The sequence below is a fragment of the Astyanax mexicanus genome, chromosome 9 (assembly GCF_023375975.1).
Source record: "Astyanax mexicanus isolate ESR-SI-001 chromosome 9, AstMex3_surface, whole genome shotgun sequence".
NCBI classification, from domain to species: domain Eukaryota; kingdom Metazoa; phylum Chordata; class Actinopteri; order Characiformes; family Acestrorhamphidae; genus Astyanax; species Astyanax mexicanus.
In genome coordinates this window covers 30,951,447-30,977,863 of record NC_064416.1, presented here as the reverse complement: position 1 = coordinate 30,977,863, position 26,417 = coordinate 30,951,447, and the positions used below count along the sequence as shown (strand labels likewise).

The window sequence follows — 26,417 nt, the reverse complement described above, 5'->3', positions numbered from 1 at the left end:
TGATGGGAGGACAGTGACAGTGAGGACAGTGGCAGGGAGGACAGTGACAGGGTGGACAATGACGGGGTGAACAGTGAGGGGGAGGAAAGTGATAGGGAGGACAGTGACCAATGAATAATTAAAAGTATTAATATTAAAACATCTTCAAAACTTTAATAAATTATATATTTATACATATAAAGATATAAAGGGTGTGCTTGTTAATCACTTAAAATAATTATTTAATTTAATCATGCAGCACTACACTGGAAATTGATCCTAATAATAATTATTTAGTTATTAATCTATAATAAAATTTTAAAATTTATTTAAAAAAAATTTATTTCATAACTGGTTGGTTCAGCTTATCTTGTGTAGTCCCTTCATGTTCTATGGTAGGGCCTATGACAATGTTAGTAATTATAGAACCACAGTTTTGACAGTGTACAGGTTCTAACCGATTAAATGGGTGGTTTGAGAGCCACTGTTCCAAAGTATATAATGTTGGTGATGTACCTCCTTAATTGTGTTTTGTGCTTTATTGCAGAATCAGATGACCAGAACTTCAGAGTGTGTGCTGTGCATGCCCTGGTGCACAAACTGCCGGACAGGAATAAGGAGATGCTGGAGCTTCTGATAAAGCACCTCCTCACGTATGGCACCACCCGGATCAGCTTCTTTGTCTTTAGCTCTATTAGTTTCATATAGGGAGGTGGGGTAATGTATTTTACTGCAGGATGTTTATCAAATTTATGAACAATTTGCATGGGTTAAGACATCTCAGTACAGATGACTGAGATGGGAGTAGCTTCTTGATTTATACACTGCTGTTACCTTCAAACCCACTGAAATTTTAGTTAAAAAATTAGCAGCCACATGTTCATAATAAATACATATCTTCTGGATTTTAGCTTTGTAAGCTGTTACACAGCTGAGGTTTCACAGACTGGAACGAAGATAAGCTATGGATAAGCTGGTAGTTTTTAATGGATTTTTATGTTATGCTTGCTTTCATTGGTTTGTATGTACTGTATGTTTGTCTGGTCTCTGTAGTGTGTCCACCCACAGTAAAAGCAACATGATGACTGTGTCTAACCTCGGGGTGATCTTCGGGCCCACGCTTATGCGCTCTCAAGAGGAGACGGTGGCCGCCATGATGAACATCAAGTTCCAGAACATAGTGGTGGAGATTCTGATCGAGAACTTTGAAAAGGCAGGTTAAAGGTCAAGACTTATAGTTACTGTATAGTTCTTCTAGTATAGTAAACTTCACTGAACACTGATACTTTACATTTTTTAGCTTCAAACAGGACAGGACAGAAATCATGGGATACTACAGTAGCGCCATGTTCCATGACTTCTGGCATGTCCGTATAATAATAACCACACAGTATTGATACTAAATACTGCCTGTTTTTAATGCCTGTTTTTAATTTTGACACCTGCAGATTTTCCATCAGGCGCCGGACCCTAACGTGGCTCTGCCTCAGGCCCAGTCCCGGCCAGAGTCACGCAGAAACAGGGCCATCTGCCTCACCACCGGACCCCGCAAACCCAAGAGCCCGTACACCCCCACACTGTGTCTAGCTGATGCTGAAAGTGAGTTTAACTGTTCCCTTGATTTTGGATGAAGATTAACCTAGAAATTTCTATCTAACCTTTCATTTTTTTGCTATGTTTCGCTCTACTTAAATGTAAGTATGCACAGTACCGTGAACAAGAGTACAACCTCAAATCAGTCAAGATTGGGACAGTATGGAAATTTACAAAATATATATATTTTTTTTACATATACAGCTTTGGAAAAAATTAAGAGACCACTTCAGTCTCTGAATGAGTTTCTCTGATTTTGCTATGTATAGGTATTTGTTTGAGTAAAATGAACATTGTTGCTTTTTCTCCCAAATTCCAAATAAAAATAAAAATAAACAATGGCTAAAATAACAAAAAAAAGATGCAGAACTTTCACACCTCAAATAATGCAAAGAAAACAAGTTCATATTCATAAAGTGTTCATAAATCAATATTGGATGTTTTTTAATCACAGTTTTCATGCATCTTGGCATGTTCTCCTGCACCAGTCTTAAACACTGCTTTTGGATAACTTTATGTTACTCCTGCTGCAAAAATTTAAGCAGTTCAGTTTGGTTTGATGGCTTGTGATCATCCATCTTCCTCTTGGTTATATTCCAGAGGTTCCCAAATTGGTAAAATCAAAGAAACTCATCATTTTTAAGTGGTCTCTTATTTTTTTTCCAGAGCTGTATTTGTTATAATAATAATAATTGTTATTGCTGCTGATAACTACTAAATGTACAGTCCCCTCCAAAAGTGTTGGAACAGTGAGGCCGATCCCGTTATTTCTGCTGTAGAGTGAAAACATTTGGGTTTGACATTAAAAGATGAATATGAGACAAAGATTAACATTTCAGTTTCTTTCATCAGTCCCTAATCAGTCCACTGGCTTTGCTCTGTACTTTTTGGTAAATTCCAGCCTGGCATTCATATTCTTCTTGCTAATTACGGGTTTTAATCTTCTGGTGAAGCCCCTGTACTTTTCTTCTGGGAACAGTAGATTATGATACCTTCACTCTGGAGCCTTCTGGGGGTTGTTGCTGTTTACAGTTGTAAAACAAAATGTTTCTGTTATTAACTGCTGCAGTTTTGCTTGGTCTACCTGTTCATCATCTGTTACTTAGTACACCAGTGATGACTTTCTTCTTCAGGACAATCCAAACAGTTGTTCTGGCTATGAACAATTTTTGTGCTCTAATGGTTCTGATTGATTTTTTATCTTCTCTCATCTTCACAGTTGCTTGTTTTTTACTCACAAACAGCTCTCTGGTTTTCATGTTGATTACTCCTCTAACTAAAATTGCCCAAATTTGAAACTAAGTGCTGTTTTTTGTATGAATAATCATACAATGTATCAGGACACACCTGAGCAAAAAACACACCTGACAGTTAGATGTTAATTTTGCTCACAAGAAAAATGGGTGGAATCAAACAGACTTAACTATATAATAACATGATTAAGTTTCTTGTTAAAAGTTGGTCTGACTAATTAACCTGGCTTGGCAAAATTAAGTTTTTAAATTTGCAAAACTAAGTTGTGTAAAAAAAAAAAAGGAATATGAATATATTTGCAAGCCACTGTAGAATTTAGCTGTTTGCTGCATTTCAGTTTTTAAAATATCAGATTTAGCACCTTGACATATTAAAGTTAGGTCACTCACAGTTGATTTTTTAACATTGACCTCATCCATGCAGGCGATACGTTCAGCAGCAGTTCGGGTAGTACCCCAATGGGCAGTATGGAATCCCTCTCATCCCATTCCTCCGAGCAGAACAGCTCCTCCAAGACCAGCTCCTCCCACCAGCTCAGGGACAAGCCCGCTCTGTCTGTCATGCGGCGCTGCCCCTCTTCCCTCTCGTCCAACGGGCCGGAGGGCCCGGCCTGCGCCGGCCTCAGCAGCCACGACTCCAGCTCCAGAGAAGACACGACCCGGACCGACTCGGAGGATTCCCGCAGCCTCGGCTCCGTCCCAGCAACCTCCAGAACCTCCAGATCTTCCCTAGCCCCTAAAAAAGCCCCCCACTCCTCAGCCATCGCACTGAGACCATCCCAGCTGAGCTACACACCTGCAGTATCCCAAAGATCACTGCACAACCTGGAAGGTACACAGCGGCAGATGCATTCTGTAAAGTCACTGGTTAAAATGAGAAATGTGGTATATTTTCTTACCTGTTACTCATTTATAAAAATGGAGCAAATGGAGCAAATATATATATATATACAGTGCCCTCCATAATTATTGGCACCCCTGGTTAAGATGTGTTCTTTAGCTTCTCATAAATTGAGTTTTGTTCAAAATAATATAGGACCACGATGGAAAAAAAGAGTAAAATACAACCTTTAACTCAAGTGAATTTATTCAGTAGGAAAAAAATCCCACATTAAGAAATAATTATTTAACATCAAATCATGTGTGCCACAATTATTAGCACCCCTGATGTTAATACTTTGTACAACCCCCTTTTGCCAACAAAACAGCACGTAATCTTCTCCTGTAATGTTTCACAAGATGGGAGAATACAGAAAGAGGGATCTTTGACCATTCCTCTTTGCACATTCTCTCTAAATCATCCAACGACCTGGGTCCTCTCCTCTGCACTCTCCTCTTCAGCTCACCCCACAGGTTCTCAATGGGGTTGAGGTCTGGGGACTGAGATGGCCATGGGAGGAGCTTGATTCTGTGTGCGGTGAACCATTTCTGTGTAGATTTGGCCACATGTTTAGGGTCATTATCTTGCTGAAAGATCCAGTGACGACCCATCTTCAGCTTTCGGGCAGAAGCCACCAGATTTTGTTTAAAATGTCCTGGTATTTTAGAGCATTCATGATGCCATGCACCCTAACAAGGTTCCCAGGGCCTTTAGAAGAGAAACAGGCCCACAGCATCACTGATCCCCCGCCGTATTTCACAGTGGGCATGAGGTGCTTTTCTGCATACTCAGCTCTTGTGTTACGCCAGACCCACTTAGAGCATTTGTTGCCAAAAAGCTCTATCTTTGTTTCATCTGACCAAAGCACACGGTCCCAGTTGAAGTCATAGTACCGCTTAGCAAACTCCAAACGTTTGCGTTTATGATTGTGAGTGAGAAATGGTTTCTTCCGTGCATGCCTCCCAAACAGCTTGTTGGCATGTAGATAGCGCCTGATGGTTGTTTTGGAGACTTTGTGACCCCAAGAAGCTACCATTTGTTGCAATTCTGTAACAGTGAGCTGTGGAGAACTTTTTATTTCTCTTATCATCCTCCTCACTGTGCGTGGTGGCAAAATAAACTTGCGTCCTCGTCCAGGCTTGTTTACCACTGTTCCAGTTGTTTTAAACTTCTTAATAATTCCTCTGACAGTAGATATGGACAGGTGTAGGCGAGTAGCGATTTTCTTGTAGCTATTGCCTGACTTGTGAAGGTCAACACACATCTGCCTCACTTGAATGATATGTTCCTTTGTCTTTCCCATGTTGAAGATAAATGGCCTCTGTGTCACATCATATTTATACCCCAGGGAAACAGGAAGTTGTGAATTACTAATTAAATGTTCCTACATACTCTGATCAACTTCGTAAACTACTGTAGAAGTGACAGAAATACTTTTATTAAATTTATTTCCTAAGAATTGTTAGGGGTGCCAATAATTGTGGAACAGGTGATTTTATGAAGAATAATTATTTCTTAGTCAGGGATTTAATTTCCCCCTTAAAATTTACTTGAGTTAAAGGTTGGACTTTACTTTTTTTCCCACCGTGGTCCTATATTATTTTGAACAAAACTCAATTTATGAGAAGCTAAAGAACACATCTTAACCAGGGGTGCCAATAATTATGGAGGGCACTGTATATATATATATTTTTTTTTTCTTACCAATCTAATCTAAATATAGGCTGTAGATACATTATTTTTAATATGACCTACACATCTGATCAGTTCACAGTTCAGCTACTAAACTGATGCTCAGGTGCTAAAAAGTGATGCTTCAAATGAAGTTTCAGTTTCGTCTTCTGTAAATTATTAATTAAATGACACACCCAGGCAAAACTTTGCAAACGTCTATTATACCTGTACAGTACTAGTCAAAAGTTTGGACACACCTCATTCAATGTTTTTATTTTTCTCTTTTTTCCTACATTGTAAATGAATGCTAAAGTCATTCAGACTATAAAGAAACTCACAATGAATCATGTAGTAAATTTACAGTTTAAAGTACAAAACAAACCAAAATAGTTACTCTTATCTGGGATGCTCTTTACTTGCAGATTCTGAGGCTGATAACTCTAATGAACTTATCCTGTGCAACAGAGATAACTCTTAGTCTTCCTTTCCCGGAGGCGGTCCTAATGAGTGCCAGTTTCTTCATAACGTTACCTCCATCCACAGTGTCACATGTGTTTACAGGAAATACACCATAGAAGACTAATATTACCACCCACAGTGGACAGCACAGCTGAGTATTAATGAGTATTAAAGAAATTGGCTCAAATATCTTGTTGTAAACTTTCTAAAACACATTTTGCCATTTGTTGCCTTTGGGCAAATTATGTAGATCACTTTTTTCAGGGTCATCATGATAAAGCAGTGGTTATTTAAAAAAAAGTTCTCAAAGAAAAACGCCATAGAGGGTGAAGAGGCAATTTTTAATTTAATGTATAATTTAAGATCTAGTTTCCTCAGAAATATCTACTTTGCGACAAAGCTCTTGCACTTCAATTCACTTCATGCCAGGAATTGGCATGCCAACTGACATAACAGAAATAATAAATTGATTAACTGATAATCAGCTGATAATATAGTTAATCAGGTTGGTTTTGGTATGTATCAGCACATATTTTAACTGGTGCGTAAACCGCAGCAGTGCTGCTGTGTCTGATACCCTCATACCAGACACTGACCTCTCGGCTGAAGACGTCCAGCACTCAGCAGCATGTGTTCGGTGGTGCTGATCCAGGTTATTGTGCTGGTATGACGTGAGAAGTGCGGTGTTGTGCTGCAGTCTCTCTGAGTTATTGGTTCTGTTCACGTCATGTTTCAGCTCGGCGCAGCTGTGTGGGATCTGTACAGAGCCTGCTGGCAGTGGAGCAGAGAGACAGCTCCAGAACCTCCAGACCCGACCTGCCGCCCAAAGTGCTGCTGAGACACCGGCCCGATTCCAGCAACGGCTATCAGAGACCCGGCTCAGTGTGAGTACATCAGCTTAGAAAAAGCCCCTGTTTTAATGTTAAAAGAAAAATCATAATATGTTTTGAATTGTTCATTATTATTGGTTAACAGTATATAACATACCTACAGTGCATAATGATGTTTCAAAGTTTCAAAAAAAGTTTTTTTTTTAAAGATTATTTAAAAAAAAAAAAAGGATTATCTCATTAATAATTATTAGATTGTCAGTGTCAGGATTAAGGCACTGCAGTACTACTGGATTTTTTAAACACCTCATTGTCACTGCTTGTGACTAAGAATAGTAAACCAATAGAATCCTATGGGCAGTTTTCTGTGGGCAGTGTCCTGTGGACACTGATGAAGGTCTAGAGGATGACCAACACAAAGGGACCTATTTTACACCCTATGGACGACGTGTCACAATGTTCATTGCTAACTTAAATCCCACAAACAGTCTATTCTGATTAAATAGCAAAGGAGCTTCCGGATATATCTTCGCCAATGGGCGTGGTGGTCAGGTGAGCCACTGACTGATTTGAACCCTGACAACAGTCAAAAGTCAGACGTTCATTGCTATCTTGGCAACGCAGGTGCGCCAAACGCTCCTAATGCGCTTACACCCCTGGTTGTTACACACACAAGCAGACTCACAGCAGCGCACAGACCCAACCTTTTCATAAGCTTCTGTATCTGACTTTACTACGTCTACAAGGTGGAGCAGCTACTTTAGGTAGGAGTGTCCAATAGAGTGTAGTGCTGGGCGATAAAACGATAACGATAATTATCGAGGAAAATATATATCGCGATAACTATAATAAGCCGGATAGGATAGGATTCGATAAACTTTATTTTCTATTTCCTGTTTAAGGAAGATCAGGCAGCACACTGAACTGCATGCTCAGTCAAGTTCCACTCAGAGTTAGCGATGTTTAGGTGAAAAAAGGATCTGCACGATCTGTCATCATTAGCTAAGGTGACTTCACTGCTTTTTTCATTCTAATAAACTAATGCGTACCGCACGTCAGCCGTGTTCATCCACTTTCCGTGTAAATTAACGTTAACTTGAGCACGAGTGAGGGGTTAGTATATAAACACACAGAAAAAAAAGCACTTTCCGTTTTTTTTCCTGACCCTCACTGTTTCTGTTAGAAAACCCTGAGGGCAGAATTTTCCTCTGTCTTATACTCTGTTTACACAGTGATTACTTTGTGTTTTATAGGTTTTAACAGATAGAGAGTCTGTTGTGCTGGATATTTTACTAAATACAGAAGATTATATAATCTGTGTAGCTGTATTTGAACGGAGCTAAACATTGCTGTTACTGAACTGGAGTTTTAAATACACTTGTTAAGTAATGTAAGTCTAGTCTACAGAAAGCCAGTAATGTTAGTATAAATCTGTACTGCAGTAGAAGTGGATCATTTCAGAAACTTGACTTTATTCCTCCCACCTCCATTACAGGTCACTTTAAAATATTTAAATGTTAGCATAATTTAAATGCAACAAAACTTAAAGGCTATTATTTTAATTAACATTAGCAGTAAATAATCTCAAAATAACAACAAATATAAAATAGAAAAACAGTAAAACATGTGTAATACATACTTTTTATGTGACCAAAATGTATTAAAGACTAGACTAAAATGTGATTAAAACTAATAATATCCGATAGACTAAAATGTAACTAAACTATTATACATTTTGGTCAAAAGACTAAGACTAAACTGTATCAAAATCACCTGTCAAAATGAACACTGTGATATAATGTTGTATTTTGCTTTATGTAGTTGCCTGCGGACCTGTGTGGATATATAATGACTTTTTAAAATTCATTTAAAAGCTCTCTGAGCACCTTTTACCCACCTGGCAAGATGTGGACATCCTAGTGTCTGTCCACAAGGCTCCGAGCCTGCTAGTGATTTTGGCCATAACTCCCTTATTCTGTCACTTATGAGTAAAAAGAAACCTTTAAGTGTAACAGAAAGTGATTTGATTTATATCGTGATACATATCGATATCGGCTGATATGGAAAACTATTTAGTGATACGATTTTTTTTTCATATCGCCCAGCCCAAATAGAGTGCTAGACAGTGAATGAACACAGTGTTTAAAAACTCCAGCAGCACTGCTGTTGTGTCTGATTCTCTTGTACCAGCACACTAACACACACCTCATACACCACCACCATAACAATCACTGTGTCATTGAAATGAGGATAATAATAAAGTATGCAGAGAAACAGATACAGGGCTACAGTCTGTAATTATTAATATAGAATTACACAGAGTCCTGTATAATCAGTGGAGCTGATAAGATAGAAAATGGGTGTAGAAATCTTGATCTATGTAAATAAAAAAGCTTATAAGAAGCAGATAAAAAGTTGGAGAGATAAATGGATAATAGAAACATTGTTTCCAAACCTTCAAGTGAAAATTTCTAATATTTTGTCTGGATGATATTATTCGTAGAAAACTCAGCTGCTCACACAAAAGAAATCCAATAACTTTAGCCTGACAGGGGAACGCGGAGATAAATCAGGAGGATTTGTTGTGATTTGTAAAAGATTTGTGAGGAGAAATCTATTGAAATCTCCCCAGCATCTCTTTCCCAGCATGCAGCGCTGTGGAAGCGGTGTGTACTGTGTACTGGGCTGAGTGATGGTGAGTAAGAGAGAGAGAGAAAGAGAGAGAGAGAGTTTTTTTTTTCTCCTCTCTGGGAGAGAGAGCAGTAATTGCGTTCAGCCGCTGGTGGGGTTGATGTGACCCAGCAGCTCGGCTTTAGTTGCTGCTCTCTCCAGGGACAGCTATATTGTTCTGCTTGTCCTGCAGGAGGAAAGCAACATGACTTTTCGTGGCTACGTTTTTTTTTTCCCTTTTAAAAAGAAAGCTTTTTAATGTGAATGTTCTCTGTTTTGACCAAATTCTTCACCTCTTGACCACTGCTGTCTTAAGTGCACAAAATAATTAATAACAGAGTGTTTGACCAGGTTTAGCCCTATTTTGGAAGGATTAGTTTGAGCTAGGAAGGTAAAGCAATGTTTTCAAGCAATTTTTACAGGTCACAGAATAAGACATCTTGTTAAAAATTACGTAGATGGGAGTGGCTACTCGATTTACGCACTGATTTCAATTCCTAAACATTGTGATAATATTTTTTATAATCTGTATAACTAACTTTTACAATGTAAACTTATAGTATGTTTGAATTCAAATAAGTTAATTCTATTTTATGTAAAATGTATGTATTTCCAAACATTGCTCAGATATTTTGAGTTATGATCATGAGTGTTCAAATAAACAATGGTGGGAAAAAAGTGTTTGCCCCTTCATAGTTTCTTATTTTTTAAAGTTATTTTTTTTCTTCTTTTTTTTTTAACAATAAGAAGCCGTACTAAAAAAACAAGCTGAAATGAAATAGGAGTAACAAGGCTGTTTTTAAAATGTAAGGAATAGGAAGTAGTTCAGATAATTGTGTGAAAATGTAAGATGTAGAAGTAAAAAGTCACCTGAAAAATAATTACTCCAGTAAAATATAGATAACCAACATTTCTATAAGTATGGTAACAAAGTGTTTGGACTTCATTAATTGACACCTCTGTCAGAACATTACAGAAGCCCTACACGATGATGCATTAACACGTTTGGTGAGTGTTGAGCACTATAGGCACACACTATTGGTGCATCCCATGTCCCCTTACATTACTTTTACTTTTATACTTTAAGTAGTTTTGAAATTTTACAGTACTTTTACACTTTTACTGGAGTAAAAAGCTTGAGGTGATACTTCAACTCCTACAGACATATTTTAAACTCTAGTATCTATACTTCTACCTGAGTAATTAAATGAATGTGGATATGCTTGAACCTTTGTGCTCTGCATTGTTTCTCAATATTACATATATTTAATCTTATTATTTTTTTGCTACCAAACCACATTAAAAGGAAGACATCCAAATGAACCTTACCTGAATTTTCCTGACATGTCAACTAGATCTGCCAGAACCATTTTGGAAATAGGTACTGTAGACTAATTGAGTTGATTACAGAGTGCATCCACCCTCAACACATTTGCAAAAATGCACAATATGAGGGCCAAAACTATTATAAACTACTATAAACTAACTACTAAATCAGGTTTGGAAGTGCAAAAGTAGCTTTATTACCTATGACAATATGACAATAATTGTGATTATTTGGGCTTCCAGTTAGTGTCTGTTTACTTATTGTGTGGTAAGTTCATATTTTTGTTATTTGTCATACTCAGATGTTTAGCAGCTGTGCTGGACGTGTTTAGATTATGCAGGATTACACTTTTCTGAGATGTGAATAAGCTGTTAATGTTGTTTCTGACAGATCAGAGGTAATTTGTTTTTCAGAGTGGCAGCCAGAGCAATGATGTTCGAAAACGCCTCATCTGCTGCCTCGCCTGCTCCAGTAGGACGGTATGATGTTTTATTCATACAAAGTAAAATTAGAAAAATTGTGGAGAACCACAGGTTACAACAGCAGCAGAACTGAAATATTTACTAATTAATAATAGAGTATTTGACCAGCTTTAACCCTCTTTCGGAAGGATTAGTTTGAGCTAGGAAGGTAAAGCAATGTTTTTTAGCATTTTTTACAGGCCACAGAAAAAGAAGTCTTGTTAAAAATGACGTAGATGGGAGTGGCTACTCGATTTACGCACTGCTGTCAATTCCAAAACATTGCGATGATACTACAACAGCAGTGGAACAGAAAAAAATGCTAATATTCACAAATGTTCACATGTTTTATGTCCAAGCTAAGAGACAAACCAGCAACAGAATCTTCCAAATGACAGATAACTCAACAGCCCATGGTCAGACTGCTTGAAGCTGACATATAGGCTACAGTAGCTCAGATAACGGGTCAATTGTACTGTTGTGGAGAGCAGGAGAGCATCTCAGAATGAAAAAAAAAAACATACTTGAGGAGGATGTTTTTTTACAAAAGCAGACATACCATGTGGAGTCCCACTACTTTCAGCCAAGAACAGAAAGCTGAGGCTGCAGTGGAGACAGATGCCATCAACACTGAACAGCTAAACACTGAAGATATGTAGCATGGTCCAGTAAATCTGAATTTCTGCTGAAAACAGTCAGTATTTGGTTTATCAGAAGCCCAGGCTGGTAGAGTTTTCCTTCATTGAGACACTTTGGGCCATTCATGCCAAGCAGTTCTGTGTATCTCTCCAGTGGCATTTCCTGCCAGTCACTGGATCTGAATCCAGCAGAGGACCACAGGAATGTGTTAAAATGGGAGGCTCCTGAAAAATCTGTGGAAATGTTGTGAACATCAATCAGAATCTCAGAGAAATGTTTCCATAATTTTGTGGAATCCATGTCAGAATGTCCTGAAGCTGTTTTAAGAGCAAAAGCAGGCTAATAATGTATCCACAGTACAAATTATGTGGCTAATAAACATATTGATAATTGAATACACCACAGTTTGGTGTCTATGTAATGTCTGCTCACAGTAATTTTCCAAGTATTACAAAGTATTACATCAGTCTTTTCAACATTTCAGGTAACAGTCATTTCCACCCACTGCACTGTCCACAGTGGGTTATCATTCTTTCTAGAATATATTCCTTGAAAAACACAGGGCAGTGCTAAATAAATCACACTTACAAGATAACACCTTAAAATTTATACAGGTGTAGGCATTCCCAAAACACCCCCTGAGGTAACATTTAACTTTAAATACTGTAAATGTCTCTTTTTGATCCAGATAAGGCTTGTCAGAACTGGACTTTAATTGGCCCCAAACCAAGTGGTATATTTTTTTCGTATCACAGCTGTCTTAAACTGACTGGATATTTAATCATTTGGGTGGTCCAGTGGTCTAAAGCGCTGCCACTATGATCGGGAGATTGCTGGTTCGAATCCCAGTCATGCAGCTTGCCATAAGCTGCTGGAACCCTAAGATCGCACAATTGGCCTTGCTCTCTCTGGGAGGGTGATTGTCAATCAGCACAAGGCGTCTGTGAGCTGATTTATCGGAAACGAGTCGCTGCATTTTCCTCCAAACATGCGCTGTTATGCTACTCAGCAATGCTGCATCAGAAGCCTAGCTAAATTGGGGAGAAAAATGGGGAAAAAAACAGACAAATACAGTGCCCTCCATAATTATTGGCACCCCTGGTTAAGATGTGTTCTTTAGCTTCTCATAAATTGAGTTTTGTTCAAAATAATATAGGACCACGATGGAAAAAAAGAGTAAAATACAACCTTTAACTCAAGTGAATTTATTCAGTAGGAAAAAAATCCCACATTAAGAAATAATTATTTAACATCAAATCATGTGTGCCACAATTATTAGCACCCCTGATGTTAATACTTTGTACAACCCCCTTTTGCCAACAAAACAGCACCTAATCTTCTCCTGTAATGTTTCACAAGATGGGAGAATACAGAAAGAGGGATCTTTGACCATTCCTCTTTGCACATTCTCTCTAAATCATCCAACGACCTGGGTCCTCTCCTCTGCACTCTCCTCTTCAGCTCACCCCACAGGTTTTCAATGGGGTTGAGGTCTGGGGACTGAGATGGCCATGGGAGGAGCTTGATTCTGTGTGCGGTGAACCATTTCTGTGTAGATTTGGCCACATGTTTAGGGTCATTATCTTGCTGAAAGACCCAGTGACGACCCATCTTCAGCTTTCGGGCAGAAGCCACCAGATTTTGTTTTAAAATGTCCTGGTATTTTAGAGCATTCATGATGCCATGCACCCTAACAAGGTTCCCAGGGCCTTTAGAAGAGAAACAGGCCCACAGCATCACTGATCTCCCGCCGTATTTCACAGTGGGCATGAGGTGCTTTTCTGCATACTCAGCTCTTGTGTTACGCCAGACCCACTTAGAGCATTTGTTGCCAAAAAGCTCTATCTTTGTTTCATCTGACCAAAGCACACGGTCCCAGTTGAAGTCCCAGTACCGCTTAGCAAACTCCAAACGTTTGCGTTTATGATTGTGAGTGAGAAATGGTTTCTTCCGTGCATGCCTCCCAAACAGCTTGTTGGCATGTAGATAGCGCCTGATGGTTGTTTTGGAGACTTTGTGACCCCAAGAAGCTACCATTTGTTGCAATTCTGTAACAGTGAGCTTTGGAGAACTTTTTATTTCTCTTATCATCCTCCTCACTGTGCGTGGTGGCAAAATAAACTTGCGTCCTCGTCCAGGCTTGTTTACCACTGTTCCAGTTGTTTTAAATTTCTTAATAATTCCTCTGACAGTAGATATGGACAGGTGTAGGCGAGTAGCGATTTTCTTGTAGCCATTGCCTGACTTGTGAAGGTCAACACACATCTGCCTCACTTGAATGGTATGTTCCTTTGTCTTTCCCATGTTGAAGATAAATGGCCTCTGTGTCACGTCATATTTATACCCCAGGGAAACAGGAAGTTGTGAATTACTAATTAAATGTTCCTACATACTCTGATCAACTTTGTAAACTACTGTAGAAGTGACAGAAATACTTTTATTACATTTATTTCCTAAGAATTGTTAGGGGTGCCAATAATTGTGGAACAGGTGATTTTATGAACAATAATTATTTCTTAGTCAGGGATTTTATTTCCCCCTTAAAATTTACTTGAGTTAAAGGTTGTATTTTACTTTTTTTCCCATCGTGGTCCTATATTATTTTGAACAAAACTCAATTTATGAGAAGCTAAAGAACACATCTTAACCAGGGGTGCCAATAATAATGGAGGGCACTGTATGTTTATGCTTTATAAAACACAGTGTACATATAAATGTATGGACAAAAGTATTTGGACATCTGCTCATCTAAACATAGTTTGTTTTTTGTTCGAATCAATGGTATTTAAAGAGCTGCTTTTTGTTGGAGTAACTGTCTTGAAGCAGCATTGTTGTAAGGTATTTAATTGCATTCAGTGACCAGAGCATTAGTGAGGTTCGCATGTTGGATTATCACGATAAGAATTTTTTTTGGACAATTCCTAATTCATCAAAAAAGAATTGGACAGAGATCAATCGATCTATCTCAGCACTAGGTTTTTTTACCCCTCCAACCCATACCTGGCATTAGTTATGGTGCCTATAGGTTTACGATATTGGTTTATCTGCTCCAAAGTGTCCTAATCAATTATCAATACTTCCTCACTCTACAGGGGCTAGACAAGCAGCATGTGTGCATTTGCACATTTGTGTCTCAACTTAAAGTAGCTGAATTTATTTGGACATAATGGACATAAATAAGTGTGTTGGCATGCTCTTTTTACCACCTTGTGTTTTAGTGTTTAAGCATTTTTACTTACATATCTCTTTTAAATGTATGTTTTATGGTACTAATTATGTATTACTATTGATTTTTGGTGTGTGTGTGAAATAAAAAAATAAAACACGTAACTAGTATTGCAGCTACTTGTGTTTATGTGAAGCACTAGAGCTATATTTTAATGGTCAAGATCAAAGGCCCATTAGATCAGTGTTGTTCTGATAATAATCTCAATGATCTTAAAGAGCACTCTGTGCTTTTATAGTTGAATAATTATAAACAGAGCTCGTCTGTCTGTGTTTTGTCTCCACAGAGACGCCAAGGCGATGTACTCCTGCGAAGCCGAGCACAGCAATGAACTGAGCTTCCCCCAGGGGGCGCACCTCACAAACGGTAAGATAACCGCCACTACATCACTAGGCTTAACCCTCCTATTATGTTTGGGGTCAATTCAGCTGTTTTAGCTGTATAAAACATATTAAAAAAGTCAAAATACTACGCACATTTGTATTTGTATTTTGACATTGAATGATGTCACTATGACATGCAATTTTCTAATCTTCAAAAAAAACTTTAGAGCCCTAAAAGAACACAATTATAACTGTATTAGTGCAAGAACCACAGAAGACATCATTTTTCACGAGATCTTGATATTTCTCATTCTGTGAAGGAAAATATTGTTCCTACAAACATATTGATATTTCACACAGCATAGTGTAATGCAGAAATATAAAATGTTAAAACAGCAGCTTCTAAAGCAGTTCTCAATGTGATCTCAACGTGTCTCTCTCTCAACTGAAATAACGTCTAAGGAAAGGTTTTCTTCTCCTCTGATGAGAATGAGACCCTTACTGAAGACCCTTATTTTGTCTCTCAAACAATAGCATACAGACTACCTTCCAAAAGTGATCGTCTGTCTCTGCATTTGAACAAAAGGATAGACTTAGTGCTGCTTATGTCATCAAAATAGTTCCAGGTCTCACCAGATATGCTGTCCAGGTCCAAGAAAAAAATGAACATTTTTAAATAGCTATTTAGGTAATCATCAAATAATTATAGCATGTGACATAAAACTGGGTAAAAACATTATTATATAATCATTTTTTTTGTAGTTTAACATCACTGACTGACGAAGTAAAAAAAAAAATTCATTGTCTTCATCTACGACTTGAATTTGATGTGCTGAAGCAGGTAAAATGGGTAAAGAAATTGTAAGAAGAAAAAAGAGAAGACACTTTGACACAGGTCAGTATAAATAGAAATCCCTGACCAAATCACCAAATGTGCCCTGAGTGATTTGGCATGAATGACCTCAAACTCTTTCATTAAATTTCACAGTAATGTCATATTCCTCCACTACCTCCTCCTCAGGAACTGTGGTACATATCATTGCTCACGAAATCAAAAATAAATACATCATTGTCTGCCCACTTCAGCAAATGTCAGACAGTCCGCAGGGGAACTGCACTGTGTTCAGAAACTCTCAGTACAGTCTGCTGTTTGCAGTTTAAAAAAATCATATTTACACAGTCATATCACAAGATTATGAACAACTTATTGTTTCGACACTCACTCATGGTCCATCTTATCAGATCCACTGAAAAAAGATCGCTAGTAGTGTGTCTTAGTAGATACTGTAGCTAGCTAGCTAACTTTCCAGTTCCACCTTAAACGGTGTAACAGGCAGCAGGGGCTGCAGCATTTAGGGAGTAACGGAAAAATTAAATAAAACAAAATAAAAGCTAATTAAAGCTGATTTTAGCCCCCATCACAGAGGAATTAAGGAATGTACCATAATAATTATTTTCTTATTTTCTATCTCCCCTTTCTAAAGACAACATACTGTACATACAATAAACCCCCAAGTTAACTAGTTAACCAACAGCAGCTAGGTTATTGAACTTTACCGTTCCTGATGACATATCAGGCGTCTGAAGGGTTGTCCGTTGTCCCAATTCTTAGGGTGGACGATTTTACCCCTTCCTCTTGTAACTTTGTTCCAGGAGGAAAGGTCAAACTCGAAAAGAAGGGGTAGGGGTAAGTGGTAGAGCCAAGGGTTTTAATGGGATTGGGCCTTAGCGTGTGTTGTGATGGATGGTACGACTGGATTAGATACATCAGCAGTGCTGCTGGAGTTTTTAAACACTGTGTTCAAACACAGTCCTACCTACTGTAGCCGCTTCACCTTGTAGATGTAGTAAAGTCTGTTGCTAAATCTGTTGCTGTGGGCTGAATATCTCTTATTGATGGATTATTCTTAGTGCAGCAGTCACACTAAGGTGTTTAAAAACTCCAGCAGCACTGCTGTATCTGATCCCTGATCTCATCTCATACTCCACCACCACCACCATGCCAGTCAGTGCAGTCACTGCAGTGCTGAGAATGAATGGATGACGCAGCTGCTCTGTGGTGGTTTTCTCTCCTGTGGGGTTTTGACCATTGAAGAACAGGCTAAAAGGAGGATAATAATAAAGCATCCAGAGAATCAGAAGTGCATCTGACTGTGTGCTTTCACACGGGTTGTGATCATAAACATATAAACACATGATCAGAAAAAAATAATAATTTATTTTACATTTAAAAACATGTTCATGTCAATGCAATAAAATCGAATTTTGGCATGTGGCCACCTGCTGTTTCACATGGGAAATAGTCTAAAAGCACATTATTGTATAATTCCTCATCCTCCTCCTCCTCCTCCTTCTCAGTCTTGGGTATTTTATAGCTGTTGTGTTTTCCACTCTGAAAGAACTTGGCTGGGCACCAAGGCATTCTCTCAGGTCACCATAACCCAGGGGTGGAAAGCTCCATCTCATCTCCCCGTCTCCTCCTTCAGCAGAGCGCACCACCCTGCTCTCTGATCTGACTCAAACCCACGAGACCCCTAATCCTGCTTCACCAGCTTTACTTAACCCGAGTGAGGCTGTTTATCTTCAGAGCCATGGAGGAGGACTGTGTGCAGTGCTGTGTAAAGGTCAAGGTCTCAAATCAGCTGATAAAGTTCTTTAAAACTTGTCTTTGCTTGTAGAAATAGTGTTTAGATATATAGTAACAAAGTGGAACTACTTTACAACTGTACTTAAGTACTAAAATGCTGTTTCTGTACAGTGACTTGCAAACGTATTCATAAACTTTTAACTTTTCCATATTTTGTTGCATTACAAAAACAAACACAAATATATTTCATTGGAATTTAATGGGAAAGACCAACACAAAGTGGTATACAATTGGGAGGTGGAAAAAAAATGTGCATGATTCAAAAACATTTTTACAAGGTTCATGATGACTTCTAATGACTAAAAAGAGTACACCTGTGTGTAATCTAATCTCAGTACAAATACAGCTGTCCTATGATGGCTGGTTGAGAGAATATTGATGGAGTAAGCAGCATCATGAAGTTCAAAGAACAGACCAGACAGGTCAGGAATAAGGTTGTGGAGAAGTTTTAAGCAGACTTAGGCTTTAAAAAAAAATTCCAAAGCTTTAAACATCTCACGGAGCACAGAAATGGAAAGAGTCTGGAACAACTCTAAACCTACCAAGACAAGGCCTTCCACCTAAACTTACAGGCCGAACAAGGAGAGTACTAATCAGAGATGCAGCCAAGAGGCCCATGGTCACTCTGGACGAAATGCAGAGATCCACAGCTCAAGTGGGGGAATCTGTCCACAGGACAACTATAAGTCGTGCACTGCACAAATGTGGTCTTTATAGAACAGTGGCAAGAAGAAAGACACTTTTAAAAGAAAATCATAAGAGTCAAGTCAAGTCAAGAGGCTTTTATTGTCAGTACAACTGAGTACAGGTACACAGTGTAGTGAAATTACGTTCCTCCGGAAGCATGGTGCAACATAGAACAACAAACAATAGACAGCATAAAGTGCAAGAGTGATGACAGTGCAACATAAAACTATAACACTAAATAACAATAAATACAATATATAAAGAACATATATAATCACAGCAGTTACTGAGGTAGAGAGTTTATAGTTTTTGGGTGCTGAGTGGATGTTTGTGTGTGTGGGTTCAGTTCAGTTTTGTGTAAGTGTGTTGGGTGTGTGGTGGATGGGGTGGGTTCAGCCCCCTCTTGTCTCCTCTGTGTTGAGGAGTCTGACTGCCTGGTGCATAAAGCTGTTGCAGAGTCTAGTAGTGTAGGCTCGGATGCTTCTGTATCTTCTGCCGGACAGCATCAGAGCGAAGAGTCCGTGTGAGGGATGGATAAAAAATCCCATTTGGGGACACAGCTAACATGTGGAACAAGGTGCTTGGGTCAGATGAGACCAAAATTTAACTTTTTAACGCTATGTGTGGCGGAGAATTAACACTCCAGATCACTCTGAACACACCATCCCCACTGTGAAACATGGTGGTGGAGAATGGGAAGGAGGTTTACCTTCCAGCAGGACAATGACCCTAAACATAAAGCCAGAGCTACAGTGGAATGGTTTAAAACAAAACATATTCATGTGTTACAATGGCCCAGTCAAAGTCCAGACCTGGATCCAATTGAGAGTTTGTGGCAAGATCTGAAAACTGCTGTTCACAAACACTCTCCATCTAATCTGGCTAAGCTTCAGCTGTTTTGCAAAGAAGAATGGGCAAATAATTCAGTCACTAGATGTGCAAAGCTGGTGGAGACATACCCTAAAAGACTTGCAGCTGTAATTGGGTGGTTCCACAAAAAAAATGAATTATTCATAGTTTTTTTTTTCCACTCCACAATTGTATACTACTTTGTGTTGGTCTTTTACATTAAATTCCAATTAAATATATTTATGTTTGTGGTTGCAATGTGACAAAAATATAGAAAAGTTCAAGGGGTATAAATATTTTTGCAAGCCACTGAACTTAAGTACTAAAATAAGCTTAAAGAACAATTCAACTTCTACTCAAGTCACTTTTTATAATGTAGTAACTCACCTGAAGGTGGATTTAAACTGCCGTCCTGTAGCTTGGGGAACTGAGTGAGCTAGCAGCTGAGTTGTAATGATAGGGATTGAAAAATTGAATTTCCCCTTCTGTCCTGCAGTTAGAAAACACAAGTTTTTTACAGTATTACAGGTCACTAAAGTGAAGCCAGTGTGGAGGCAGTGAGGCTCAGCTCTGGGGGGAATTTGTTGTGAAATAAATTTTTGGAACACAGCGACCCGAGAGCCTCTTTTATCTGGCGTCGGTCTCTTGTGTCCTCAGACCCTCTCTAGAGTTCTTCAGGATGATGACGTTCTCGTCTCACATGGCCAGCCTTGCGTAGATTATGAGTTTAGAGCCAGAGCTCATTCTCATCTGAGGATCAGAATAAGTAGTGTAATCAGGAAAAGTATGCAATGATAGAAACCTTAAAATCAGACGTAACTTTATTCCTCCGAACCCCATCCTCATTTATTTTTGTCCCTAACAGAAAAATGGAAAAACTCTCTTAAAAATCTCATTTCATCATTATTTTATTCATTTTAAAATGTCTCGTTGTGGTCTCTAGAATGAATAAATATCATGTGAGACGCTTTTTTTTTTTTTGTAAAAAAAAAAGGTGCTCAGGTGTTTCTATTTAGCCCTGCTTTAGTTCACTGAATTAGAGGTCTCTGAAGAAAGGCAGGTTTTGGCTCTTGCTCATTAATATTCATATCATATTCATGCAAACATATCACCTCTGATTGGCTAACAGCACTGTAGCAAATAACGCATACCTGCCTTCCCCCACAGTTCAAATTTGCAGCTCTAAAACTCAAAGGACAAAATGTTTTCAGAGATACAGCCTGAGTTGTAAAGATATAGCACTGAGTGCTAGGTTAAGTTAACCCTTAAACTTCACTTAACGTCAGACTCTCAGCATCGCAAGGCTGAGAAGAAACGTTTCAATGTTTTGGGGCGTGCATGGGCTGCCCCCCACAATGCCGTTCTACCCACAGATTACCCCCCCCCCCTTCTCCTCACAGCATTACTATTGTTTCTTTCAGCTAAACTAACGCTACTAAACTCTTACCTTAGACTTGGTGATTCGGTGTTTCACCATGTCAAAGCCCCAAAGTCCGCTCTATATCATAAAATTTGATGCGAACGGCACATGCTTTGAACGGTGTTCTGTCGAGTTGTGCTGCCTTGTCAAACCGTGCTTCCCTAGTGTATATTTAAGTTCTCCGTAAAATGCAGAATCAACCGGAGATCCGATTTAAAATTTTTGTTACTTACACAAAATAGCTAACGCTAACTAGCTGCTGTAAACAAAAGCTGTAAACAGAGTAAACAGAAACTGTAAGCTTCTACTTAGCTAAGGAGGCAGTGTCAGCTCTGCTCCAGCCCACATTCAGTGCTGCCTCTGGCCGGTCCCGAGCCAAGGTGGGCAAGGCCATTAACTAACTGGTTGACATAGACTTTAGAGCCTATCCTGATCAATTCGTATTTCTGAGGATTTCTTTTACTAGCTGCTGCAGACATAGGAGGCTGAGAAACAGTTTCATATGCAACATGCATATACAACTGAGAAAGACCTATAGTATTTCACAAAGAACAAGAAAAAGTACATTTTAGCAGAAGGAGAACTTTAAAATATACTGTATTTTACAGTATATGAGAAAGAGAGGGAGAGGAATGGTAGATAGATGATTACAGACTGTAGTCTTGTACCTTTTCACTGCATACTTTATTAATATCCTCATTTTAAACTGTTCTTTAATGATCAGGACCCTATAGGATAGACCACCATAGTCTTCTGAACTGACAGTAACCTGTGGGTAGTGTCCTGCGGACAGTAACCTGTGGACAGTAACCTATGGACAGCGTCCTTTGGACAGTAACCTGTGGACAGTAACCTGTGGACACTGTCCTATGGATAACGTCCTGTAGACAGCATCTTGTGGGCAGTGTCCTGTGGACAGCAACCTAGAGTGGACATTGAGTGAACACAGTGTTTAAAAACTACAGCAGCACTGCTGTGTATGATGCTCTGTTTATTTTACATAGTGTAATATTAACATGAATAAGAAATATAGTGCAGTTGTATTATTATTGCTTCCACAAGCCATCCTGTAAGTGTCATGAGGTCATAGAGAAGATCTTCAGGTCAGTGTGACCTGCTATTCTCTGATAAATATCTCCAGAGATCTGCATGACTTATTTATACTGCAGGACTCTGACCACAGCCAGAGTACAGGAAGTTACAGGAACAGAGACAGGAACAGGAAGCCTCACACCTCCGCACAGACAATCACACACACTAACGTACTGTCTGAATCGGAATGCATGATATGCAGTGAATGTTATACACTCTCACAATCTCTAATACACACTGACATGCCAAAAGTCATGAGACAGCAGTATGTAATTGAACATGAAGTGTTAACTTCAGCGATTGGTAAATACTGGCCAGTGTTCTTATGCCAAGGCCAGGTGAATTATGGGATTTGGAGTGAGGTCTGATAGATAGTGCAGATGGATGAGATGGATGTTCCATTTCTGAAAAAGCACACAGTGTTGCATGTCACAGGAAAGGAAATACATCATAGAAGGCAAATATTACCACCCACAGTGGACAGTGCAGTGCAGTGGGTGGTAATAATGGTGGCCGGTGGTGTTCGGTTAGAATTGTTCGTGTGAACAGACAAGCAGCTCTGGCAGACTAGATTCAACATTCATATTCAATACAGGAGGCCCCGCCCACTTATCCCACAGGTCAGTGCAATGTGCATTAGCTTCCGTGGGACATGGCAAAAGTTATGGGACATAAATGCAATAACAATAGTTCCTGTTCCTGACTTTTGGCATATCAGTGTAAAACTGTGTAAAATCAGGAATAAAACTGTAAATTATTGACAGAAATGTATTTTTTATGTATTTTATTTCTAAGCTAAGGGCTGGGCTGCCTCTTTTTTGAGTTTCCAATAAAATAACTGCCCAAACAACATGCTATACTTTCTAAAATGATTGGTAAACATGTGAAGATGCAGCAATATTCATAAAGTTATTTCATATGTACCTGTGGGATATTATTATAATACTGTGCTTTTTGGCCCTCAAAACTAAAACATTTATTTTTTTAATTATTTTGAGTATTCGTCATGTTTATAAGACTTCAGACTACAAAGAAAGTAAATGTAGCACAAAAAGTAAGGAAATATGTGTTTGGTAGATTGGTAACAGTGCTTCTTGGTGATAAATCTTATACTGTTGAGAAGTCTGTCAATATATTTTTTAAATCTTTTTTGTGTGTGGGTTGCAGCCAATAACAATTTGCCAGATCTTCTCTGACATTCAGATGCTTCTCTTTTAGTTCGCACCTTTCAAAGTGGACTTGCTGGTGTGCTTTGGATCATTGTACTGCTGCAGAGCCCAAGTATGCTTGAGCTTCAAGTCATGAACTGATGGATGGATATTCTCTTTCAGGATTTTCTGGTAGAGAGCAGAATTCATGGTTCCATCTATTACAGAAAGTTATCCAGGCCCTGAAAAAGCAAAGCAGCTCAGACTATCACACTACCACCACCATGTTTTACGTTCAGTATGATGGGTTTTTTTGTTGTTGTTGTTTTTTTTGTTTTGTTTTGTTTGTTTTGTTTTGTTTTGTTTTGTTTGTTTTGTTTTGTTTTGTTTTTTTCTCAAAAAATGATGTGTTGCTCTTATGAGAGATGTATCAGGACACACACCTTTCAAAAAGTTCCACATTTGTTTTGTCAGTCCACAGAATATTTTTCTGGGGATCCTCAAGATTGTGAGATGGGCCTTTATGTTATTTTTGGTCAGCAGAGATTTGTTTGCCTTAAAACATTGACATATATATAATTTTCAACAAGTCTCTTTCTTATCATTGAATCATGGACACTGACCTTAACTGAGGCAAGTAAGACCTGCAGTTCTTTAAATGTTGTTCTGGGTTCTTTTGTGACCTCTTGGATGAGTTGTCCATGCCCTTTTGGAGTAATTTTGGTCACTCCTGGGGACGTTCACCATGGTTCCATGTTTTCTCTATTTGTGAATTATAGCTCACACTGTGTTCCACTGGAGTCTCAAAGCTGTAAAAAATAACTTTGTAACTTTTTCCAGACTGATACATGTCAATAACTTTGTTTTCTCATCTGTTGATTTTAATGTGTTGCTTTTTGAGATGTGGCCTGATTGTGACTAGTAAAACTCAGAGTATACATTTTCAAATGGACAGCTAAGTTTGGATAGGCTTTTTCCCCCTAGTAAATGAAATTGTAATTTAAAACTGATTTTTATATTTACTCAGGTGATATTCGGTTGATAATAAAGTTTGTTTGAAAAAATTAAGTATGATAAAAAAAAGCAAAAAGTCCTCTCCCAATTCAGGAACATTACTAATTTCAATTTAACAGAAACTTATCATAGAAAATATCATAAAAAAATGTTCCAAAAATTATTCAGTTGAACCTGGAAGCACTGCAGACATGGTAAAAACCACCACACCCACATCAAAGAAAACTGTAAAAAAGTAGAAGAAGTTCCTTAAAGTGAAGGCTATTATTCCGATATATATGTATTAATGTGTTCATTTAGAGGAAATGCTGGTTAATGTATTGTAATACAGTGATTTAAAAACAATCATCCAAAACCAAAAACGGTCTGTTATATGGATATTAAACACTGTAATTAAATCTACATGTATTTTCATGCAGCTGTGTGTTTTTCCTCTGTCCTCTATCACATTAACCCTGGATCTGTTTGTTCTGCAGTGTATCCTTCTGTGGAGCCGGGCTGGCTCCAGGCCACGTACGAGGGTAGGACGGGACTGGTGCCGGAAAATTACGTCGCCTACCTCTGACCCCGCCCCCGAAGACGCTGCCACGCATTTCATGGTATCCATGTTAAAGTAGATGCAGCATGTTAAAAAATAGTCACACGGTGGTTTAGGAGCATGGTAGTGGTCCATCAGCAACACATAAAAAATAAAATAGAAAAATTGGTCATGGAATGGTCATAATGATTACAAGAGCAGTCATGAGTGATATGTAATATGCAGTATGTACAGTATTATGTTATATGTAAAATGTATGCAGTCTCAATTAAGAAGCCAGCTCTAATTCTGCAGTCCAAAGCCTTGAAACAAGCTGTTATCTGCTGTTATCTGTAGTGCCATATATATATATACAGCTCTGAAAAAAAAAAAGAAATCACTTAAAAATGATGAGTTTCTTTGATTTTACCAAATAAAACCTCTGGAATATAATCAAGAGGAAGATCACAAGCCATCAAACCAATCTGAGCTGCTTGAATTTTTACATCAGGAGTGGCATAAACTTATCCAAAAGCAGTGTGTAAGACTGGTGGAGGAGAGCATGCCAAGATGCATGATAACAGTGATTAAAAAACAGGGTTATTCCACCAAATATTGGTGTCTGAACTCTTAAAACGTTATGAATATGAACTTGTTTTCTTTGCATTATTTGAGCTCTGAAAGCTCTGCATCTTTTTTGCTGTTTTAGCCAATTTTCATTTTATGCAAATAAATGTTGTTCGTAGTTTATAGAAAGAAACAACAAGTTTATTTTACTCAAACATATACAGAGAAACTGATTCAGAAACTAAAGGGGTCTCTTATTTTTTTTTCAGAGCTGTATATTTATATATATATATATATATATATATATATATATATATATATATATATATATATATATATATATATATATATATTAATTACTGTGTAAAACCACTGAACTGCTGTGCATTAACCTGATGATTGTTACCGAAGCATCAGGATAAATGTCTTTTTTAGTATATATAGAGATTTATATCTTTATTTACATTTAATACTCTGTGCCTTTTCCACCTCAGGTGAAATCTTCCTCATAAAGTGCAAAAGATTTAAATAAGTCATTGTTATAATCTGCAGTTTTATAAATCTATTTCTGTCAGTAGTGTAACATCAGTTGTAATGAAGAGCTGAGGTTATAACTGTCTAATGTATATCAGTAATGTTTTTAAATGAATCCAGTATGATAGTGTTAGAATCTCACTGCACTGTGAAAGCAATTTTTGGTACGTCACATTTCAATTCTATTTTTTTTTTTAAGATTTTGGTTAGACTTGAGTGTTGAGGTTGATAATAATGTTCTTATAAAGCTCTTATTAAGCCAGTCACAGATGTTTAACTAGAAAAGTGCATTTCCTGAAGGAAACACAGGATACCTTAACAACTTACCTAAAGTATCAGTATCAGGTTGCTATGGTGTTGCCAGCTGGTTGCTATGGTGTTCCCCAGATGTTTAATTAGCTGTCTCTACCTTACTACTTTTGCAAAGAGTTGCAAACGCAGGTCTTGCTCAACATGCAATTAATCTGGAAACTTTCATATATCCATTTTTTTAGAATGCAGATCAATCTCTGAATGCAAAATTCAGTTTGCTTCAATGTGTTTGATGATAATACTTTCTCTGAAACATTGAAAAATTATTTTAAACTACACTGAGTTGTATTAAAGTACAAAGAAGGCATATATAAAG

The 26,417-nt window shown here is 38.1% G+C and overlaps 1 protein-coding gene across 3 annotated transcripts in view; it reads left to right on the top strand.

Moving 5' to 3' along the window:
• LOC103025495 (rho GTPase-activating protein 42) overlaps nt 1-25,084 on the top strand; it is a 165,044-nt gene extending 139,960 nt beyond the window's left edge. For all 3 annotated transcript variants that reach the window (XM_049483736.1, XM_049483734.1, XM_049483735.1), the window contains 8 exons: nt 527-632; nt 1,033-1,192; nt 1,428-1,578; nt 3,250-3,657; nt 6,575-6,722; nt 11,079-11,144; nt 15,278-15,357; nt 24,648-25,084. In XM_049483736.1, coding sequence (XP_049339693.1) covers nt 527-632; nt 1,033-1,192; nt 1,428-1,578; nt 3,250-3,657; nt 6,575-6,722; nt 11,079-11,144; nt 15,278-15,357; nt 24,648-24,736 — 1,208 coding nt within the window. In that variant the 3' untranslated portion in view covers nt 24,737-25,084. The remainder of the gene's footprint in view (nt 1-526; nt 633-1,032; nt 1,193-1,427; nt 1,579-3,249; nt 3,658-6,574; nt 6,723-11,078; nt 11,145-15,277; nt 15,358-24,647) is intronic.
• The last annotated feature ends 1,333 nt before the right edge of the window (nt 25,085-26,417 follow it).